The sequence below is a fragment of the Ptychodera flava genome, chromosome 10 (assembly GCF_041260155.1).
Source record: "Ptychodera flava strain L36383 chromosome 10, AS_Pfla_20210202, whole genome shotgun sequence".
NCBI lineage: Eukaryota > Metazoa > Hemichordata > Enteropneusta > Ptychoderidae > Ptychodera > Ptychodera flava.
Window position 1 is genome coordinate 16,219,221 of NC_091937.1, and position 8,449 is coordinate 16,227,669.

The 8,449-nt window shown below is 37.3% G+C and overlaps 1 protein-coding gene across 1 annotated transcript; it reads right to left on the reverse strand.

Annotated features, from left to right (window-relative positions):
• Positions 1-18: 18 nt before the first annotated feature.
• Positions 19-8,199, reverse strand: LOC139142125 (E3 ubiquitin-protein ligase parkin-like). The gene is made up of 9 exons (XM_070711955.1): positions 7,915-8,199; positions 6,660-6,893; positions 6,069-6,152; positions 5,218-5,333; positions 4,420-4,556; positions 3,734-3,795; positions 3,085-3,222; positions 2,275-2,461; positions 19-1,206 (listed from the first exon to the last, which is right to left on the reverse strand). The coding sequence occupies exons 1-9, from the start codon at positions 8,182-8,184 to the stop codon at positions 1,097-1,099; spliced, it is 1,338 nt and encodes a 445-aa protein (XP_070568056.1). The 5' UTR covers positions 8,185-8,199; the 3' UTR covers positions 19-1,096.
• Positions 8,200-8,449: the final 250 nt, after the last annotated feature.

Below are 8,449 nucleotides of genomic sequence, written 5' to 3' on the forward strand. Positions count from 1 at the left end.
AATACAAACTTCTCTACAACGTTAAAATTATTTTTTTATTGATTTCACAAGGTGCATATGTGAGTGTAATGTGAAATACTGACTGTTGGTACAAATGTTTGAAAGATGTCACAGCGAGATAATGCCACTTGCAGCCTATCATTACAGTGGTGGTACAGCATTGCTATAGACTCTCCAGTGATCAGGTTGTACAGCACACAACAAAAGGTGACGGGCCCATTGAAACTTCAAAACATTCTAAATTTGCCATTGAGCAAATCCACACTGTCTTCAGTGGTCCCATAGCAAGTATTAACATTGACAGTCCCCCAGTCTTGCATGAATATTCAAGTTCTGTTCACATTCTTGGCCATACCACGGTTTCTCTTCTTGGTGTAGGGTAACTGTGGCCATACATAGTACATGTCAAGTGCAATGAACTGGTCTTTTGGAGATGGCAAATTCACTTGTTGAAGTGAAAAGTTTTGGTAGTTCTGGAGTTTTGAAGTCAGGTTTTCATCTGATAGTCAAAGCTCTACATTTGCATTAGGTATTTTGCAACCCCATGCCAACCGACTATGGCAAATTTGCCATATCAAACATACTATAAACATATATACAATCTCCCGAGAAATTTTTTAGTATTCAAGCTGTACTATAATTCACTATTGCCTCGGATATTTCCAGCGATGTTGAGGTAAAAGGGCTGCATTGGCAACAGATTGTCTCATCAGAAAATTTACCCACAAGATTACAATTTCAATGGAAAGCAAAGGCTATCACACCTCCACAATCCTCTTACAGACTAGAACAAAGGCGATCCAAGGTATTGCCAGAAAGGCCTTTAAAGTCTGCAAAACTTGAGATAAAAACTCTTTTTTGGAAAGCATTCATGTATCTTGGCCTGTGCATTAAATGCTGGATTTTGTCACTCTTGATTTGTTGTGTAGTACTACAAAGGATGCTAAATTTCTGTGTTACGTGGCTTGTTACTACAAATTGTAAATTACAGCTCAGAAGTTCAATGAACAGTGTACGTAAAAATGTTGTCGTAGGAGTTCTTCTTATCAAGCTTTTCGTATTCATTTATGCAGTACAAATAGTGCCAGGCAGAATGTCATTGAAACCAGTGATCAGCCTGGCAGCTTCTGTTCCATTCTTTTTCACAGTTCCAACACCACTGAAACTGGCACTGTTGCCGTGGACATGACATGTGCATGCACCCACCTGTCCGACAAGAATGATAAATATTTGTTACATTTTGGTTGGACAAACAACTTCAAGAAGGATGTAAGTTAGCCTTCCATGATTGTAAAGCCAGAATGTCTTCACAAGTTCGACAAACCAGTTTCAAAACGAAGTCAAAAGTGTGCAAGTGTACACATTCATTTGTAGTTCCTGGGAACAATAGACATCTTTAAACCTTTTCAGTATGCTAGGGAGTTCATTTATAGACTGATATGGTACAAAAATCACTTCTATTTGAAGTTAACAAACTTCCCAGCAGACTGAACAAATGTAAATGTGTGAGTAGTTCCCTGTGAATACAAGTTCTTTGCAGCACTATGTGGACTCAGTCTCCACATGGATCATCTGAACACTCAGAGACATTACATTACATCAGCTTTAATTGCTGAACATCTATGGCTAGGATTGTTTCACAATAAAAATGGAGTCTTCTGAAAGTCCCCTGTTCAATTTGGAACATTTGACTCAAGTGCAGTGATCAGATATGTGAGCATTTATATTTCTGTCAAAGATTTCCTCAGACTTTCAAACATCAATGCTACATCATCAATGACTGTAAAAGTAACCAATTGTAAGCTTTCTATATAAAACTCAGGACAAATGATCTCAAGGACAGATATCCAGATTCTCAAATTCTTATACAAAACCAAGTATGGTCTGCTGTTTCTGTGAACTCTTTTGAAGTTTGCTGAACAAAGTAGTTTTCACTGTCTTGCTTTCATAATAATCAAACATTAACTTTTTCTCCTTAAAACTGTAGATATTATAAGAACAGCAGCGTTTTTGAATGTCAAATTTTAGGTTATTTGTTTCTCTAATGTCAAAATTTGTGTTCCGTGACCCCTCATTTTTATTCCTGATTGAAAGTGAATAATTTTAAGTTTCCTTCAGGAAGGCTTTAGTAACACATCTGTATTCTACTTATTTTGTCTGACTAATTCATTTGTCCAAGTTTTGTAAAATCCTGTGCAGTGGGTTGAGGCCCTGTATTGCAACTGAAACAAAGTCAGCCTGACTGAACAGTCAAAACAAAACACACAATGTTACCATTTTTCTCCACTGGTACTTTGCATTTTGGACATGGCTTGGTTGTCTGCTTGATTGTATCAATACTCTGTCTCTCCCACCTGGCTCTCTCTGGATTGACATTATAGTTGTGGCTGGAACTTCCTGATGGCTGTTGACCACACTCCCCTTCATGGTATTCATGGTGGCATTGCCTGCAAAAGACAAACTGAAATATATAGGGGAGAACAGTTACTCATTTGAATAACAGAATGAGAATAAATTAGAAATCTTGAACAGAGACATAAGAATATTTGTCAGGAACATTAGGAACCAGAGTTTCAACACTTTCAATCACAGATGATCGGTAAATTGAAAAGAGGATGATCTGTCTTTACATGAATGAACTGCAGACATTCTTAGCTTGTAGTATCTCTAGAGGGCGCTGTGTATGACACATAGCTGAGATCTATCCAGGGTCCTGCTCTGGGTGTAGCTGACAGTGATAGAACGTAACTTTGTCAACAATTAGGCAAATATTATTTTGCAAGATCTGCAGAACAAACAGAGACAACTGAATACACACTTGTTACAAGACTGATGAGATTGATTTGTGCAACGTGCCGATCAAAGATTTGCATTTCCACTGTTTATTTTCCAGTTATGTTTTACAAAAAGAAGTCAACATCTTGCTGGGAACACATAAATGGACAGGCACATCTCTTGAATATGATTGCTGTGATCGCACACTCTAGCAGTCAACTGGCAAGGTTTACCCTGGATCCTGAATGTTATAAATAGGGTATTAATTGACAGGTTAACTATAGCATTAACTAACAGAGGTCAGCTAACCTGACAAGCCTCACATTGTATCCTTCTGAGTTGTTGATCTGGTACATCAAATCCTTCACTACAGCCAGGTCTAGGACACAACACACCACCACTCTGTAGCACCCACTCTTCAGCGCCAAATCTCTTGTATCTTTCATACTGCGAAATAAGAAAAAACAACAACAGTTGAAAACTGTAAACTGTCAAGCACTCAAAAATTTGACTGTAGATTATTGGACAAAGCAATTACTCAAACAGCATTATGAAAGTAATGACGTACCTTGCAATCTCTTGATGTTAGTTTGCTTATTTTGGTCACAATATGATGTTTGGCTTTAACATAAACTTTACTCCCAATTGTCATGAGAATTCTGTGCTCTTCATGTTTGTTGTATCACATGTACACAATTACACAGAGTTACCAAAGAACTGATGTCAAAAGGAGTTTTATAGTAATTATCAAAACCTTCATCAAGGAAAATTGTCTTCCCCTTCAACATACCAGAACAGCAACTTCGATCTGTCTCAGACTGCAAATTTAGAATCACAGTTCATCGTTCTCAGAATATACCATCAGGTAATAAAAATGCCCCTTATTAAAAGCATACACACAGATGTAAAGACACAGTTGTCATGTTATCATATTAGCTCATAAACCGACGACACAAACCTGTTGTTCGTCCAGGATCCTGAAATGGTGTGTCTCTCTGATAAGGGAGTTCTCACAGCCAGCTGTGTTGAATGTAAACAAGACAATAAAATCAGAAGGTTCGCATTTGTGAGAGTAGCGGCCGAAATAATAACTGGCAGAGACATTGAAAATGATAATAATAAAGAAATTGATCGATGGATGTAGCTCCCTGGTTTCCTTTTACCCTTGTTAACACTGGTATCTTGTCATTTGTCATCCAAATTCTACATAATCCAAACCTGTTCCAGATTTCATCAACTTTCAATGTAATGGTATTTGTGTTCTGATCAACTATGAAAATTGCAGCGCCTACAATTGCCAGCCATAAAGGTTGCGCTGAACTACTATAAAACACCCTGAATATGCTGCATGCTTTTTAAGAGTTCTCAGATCTTCATTACAACTGCCAGTTTTTTTCGTTCATTAAATAGGAATCCAAACCATAGTAGATATAGGTAAAAGTTTAAATTAATGTTTTTTTAAATTAGCAAATGAACAAATTTAGATCAATTTGCTACAAAAGGATGCTTGCCAAATAGACAATTCAGAAGTTCAGATGCCTGGTTTTTCCACTGTATAAAGAGTCATCAGCAGACCCCATCACTAGTGAATAAGACATCGGGTTGAATCAAAATCTTTCACGGACACAGGCAATATTGCCATACCTGGACAGGCTAAAGTGTAGCCATGCTCTGGTGTCTCAATGAATTGTCTGTCATTCAGCTTTGTGGTGCAATACTGACCAAAGCAATCAAGGCACATAGAATGTCCGGAATCACATGGGAATATTAGCACTGGATCACTGTAAAAAGGAGGAAAGAAATTTTAGTATCACTGAAGACTGTAGATGTGCAGATTGGTTAATACAACTGTGATTTTCACAATTATTACATCTTTTTAAATATGTACAAAATTTTGAACCAACTTATGGAAAGAGCATGATGAAGAATTTTGAAATTTTTGAAGTTCAATACCATTAATCCCAACACCTACATGTGATCTCAATGATCACTGAGACCACAATTTTAACTTCATTGGCATGCCTCTGAGTTGGGAGAAAATGTCACAGAGACAAGAACACTTTAAATATTACATGCACTGGTGTATAGGTTTGGTTAACATGAAGAGAGCTATGAAATGTTACAAGTTAGAAGGCACACTACTACCAGCTGTATGATGGCAGGGATGTAGAAAATTTTGGTTACAGTGTCAAAGATAAAAATATCGGTGGTTATAAATGTAGTGTGGTAGCACATTTTGTGCAAAATGTCCTACATTTTTACACAACTAATAATTTTAAAAGCAAGTAAATTTTAGCTGACAGCTGGTTATTTTTGTCGTCTGCCAGCTATTTCCTACATTCCTGACTTGTGGAATCAAGAAAGGATTCAAAAAACGTGGGTGACAGCGGAACAGAGTTTCTAAGATGGAATATGGAGTGATAGTCGAATGATACTACTAACCACACATCTGTACATGTAATACACGGCACGTCTCTAGTATTGGTTTTGATGAGATACAGAACCACAACTTGCTCCCGTTCAGGGGTCACATGGGATCCACATTTGAAGTAAAATTCCTATAAGATTAAAGTGGAGTTATCGATTCAAAACATTTTATAAAGCTTATTTCAATACCAACAGTCTGCAATTCACCTTGTTCTTTTGCACAGATTAGTAAAAATCTAATATGGTTTTGAGAGAAATTTTCATTTCTGTGGCATTTCAAGTCCAAATCTACCTGAATGAAAGACCATGATAGCAATAAAGCACTATGGAATATGAAAGGTTTAAAAATTGGTCAAGCAACTTTGATTTGGTGTGAGATGTTTTGATCTCTGGAATAACACTGTAATATTGAAATGTTAAAGCGACCAATAACGTTAAGAAATTAATTGTGTTGTATAACTGTGAGCTATTTGTTAATGTAATGAGGAGAGCACATGTCAAATAATACATTAACCCTTATACTGCCAAGTTCATATTTCATCATCAGGTCAAGTTCATTATAATTAGTAAAGCACAATATATCTCATTGAAAATTTGAAGGCCCCTAAAATCACAGACACTGTAAACATGATTGTTATGGATTAAAGTTGTTGGAACAGACCAAGCCAAATCGGTGGAAAGACGTATGGTTTTGGCTCAATACCGTTTTTCACTGAGTTGGCTGATGGGGAAGTGATACTGTCTGGCAGGGAAAGGGTTAATACAATGTAAAGAAAATCAACTGTTATGAATCGTTATGGCTTATAAATATTAGTAAAACTAAAATCAATATTCCTAACACCCACAACATGCCAATGATTACTTACAGCATGGTTACCATGGCAACCTGAGGACTGACAGGTTCCGTGTATCCTCTCTGGTTGGAGGACATCATCCCAACACACTGGATCCTGCGAACAACAAAAGATGAACAACATACTTTACATTTGACTGTGAAGTGGAAGTCAACAAGGTTATAAACCCTTTACGTGCTGATGTTATATTTGTCACCTCTATAAAATATACCCAAGCAGAGTCCCTCCACCCATGACGGTGACCCAAGTAAATTTTTTTTCAGATTTTTGCTAAAATTTTGATAAAGTATTGAAGCAAATGAAATGTGATGTCCTCTTGGTCAAAAATTATTTAAAAATTATAAAAAAATCATAAAACTCTCTCTCTCTCTCTCTCTCTCTCTCTAGGTTTGGGGGGATGTGTGGGGGTGTGCAAACAAAATGACCATGATGCCTAAGTTGAAGCTTTATCACGTGAACTATTTTATATCTGACTGCTGGTGCATCTCTGTCAAAACACTTTCCATTCATGATACGTACGTCTTCTGTGATTTTGGAGTTGCACACAATAGAATCTTGCGAAGTTGCGACAGGATTGTGCAGAGTTAAGGTACATAGACATACCTGTTGTACGATTAGTGTATCAAGCTTACATAGACGACAACAAACTCTCAACTTTCCGGTTCTGATTCCCTGGCAAGTTTTGCAGTAAACATAGAAATGTGGTTTGTGATCTGATATTGAAGACACAATGCTGGTGTAGTCTCTACCATCCTCTGGCTGCCTAGCAACATCAACATCATCGCTGCTCTGTCTGATCACAACATGTATGACACTTTGTTGATGCAAATTACATTCCTGTAATAAAAGTTAGATGATTTGGTGATTTGGGTTTGGCTGAGTTACACAATGTTCTGAGTATAAATGTATTTGAACCACCAGGCTCCTACCCTATCATTAAACTTGCCAGTTGGTATAAAAATTAAAACAATTATGGCAACAGAAAAGTTAAATCAGTAAACAAAGGTACCATCAATACCTTCAGGGTTATCAATAATAGCATTGTGTCACTGTGTATTTTACTTAGCAGAGGCACCATAGCTTGTCAACACGATCTGTCATCATGCGATCTACGAGAGAGTTAATTCCCCACCAACATTAATATTTTAATGGGAAACCATCTTCCCAGACTAGTAGTAGATGCACATGGCTAAAGAGGATGGGTACTCACATCAAGGATGCTCAAGATTTATTCAATACTCATAGGTACATGTACAGTGAAACACTTTTACATTTTACTTCATAATGTGTAAATTCATGTCATTGCAATTATAATTGAATAAAATATACAGTTTGTCTTTAACTTACAAGTTGTACATTCTCATATATCTGTCTTAGACCAGAGTTTCCTGTTCTGATGAACAACGGTCAGTCTACTGGAGTATTGTAACTAACGTTGGATGAATTGATTGATTGCAAGCCCAAACTGTAAAAGATTTTGCGTTTGACAACTTTAATGTTAATGGGATGGCAATTTTCTGAGAAACGAGTGAGCCCTGGAACTTCGAACAGTATTAAAATGTGATGTTACATTGTTCATGCGACAACATTTCTACCTCAACATTCCTACGTAATATGCAGAATACGTCAAATGAATTCCTTCTATTACGATTGACGAAAGAGACTGAAAGAGCCAGGGGATTTCCATACATCGTCACGTAGCAACAACCAACACTGGCGGCGCTCTACTCGGGACAAGTTGTACTCGATCCTGTTGAACATTGAAGTGAAACAAGTCACAGAGCTGCTGAACGGCAAACACTTGCAATTCATCGACTTGGGATATTTTTAATCTGGATATGAATAACTTGCTTCTCACCTGAATTGTGTAGTGATCAAGAAGTTCGCGCCCAGAGTTGATGAGATGGAGTGTTCCGCAGGTGTACTGGCCATCGTCGCCTAACGTTTGGTCAGTCTTTCGGCTCGCTATGGCGCGTTTTAAATCACGTATAGTCCAAGTCGGCTCTACGTCTATGAGGAATGTTTCATGTGATGTTATCCGGACTGAAATTGTAAACGCAGACATGCCGTGCAAATCGTTGTCAGTGCGAAAAGGCCGAGCGAAGACGGCTGACAGTAGTGACAACATACTGTGATGACGATGCTGAAGTTATTTTCGTATTCGTTTTCGTATTCGTTTTCGTATTCGTATTCGTATTCGTATTGGAGTCACTGACAGAAATTGTTATTTCTAGTCCAGGTTTCAGGTATGAAACGTGCAATATACGATATTTACTGAGGTTAAAATATTGTGATAATTTGATTCGTAATTTCATCTGCCAAATTTGGTTAAATTTACATAAATTTGCATTTGTAGATTTTAATGAATTTGTTCACTTCATTTTATTTGAAAA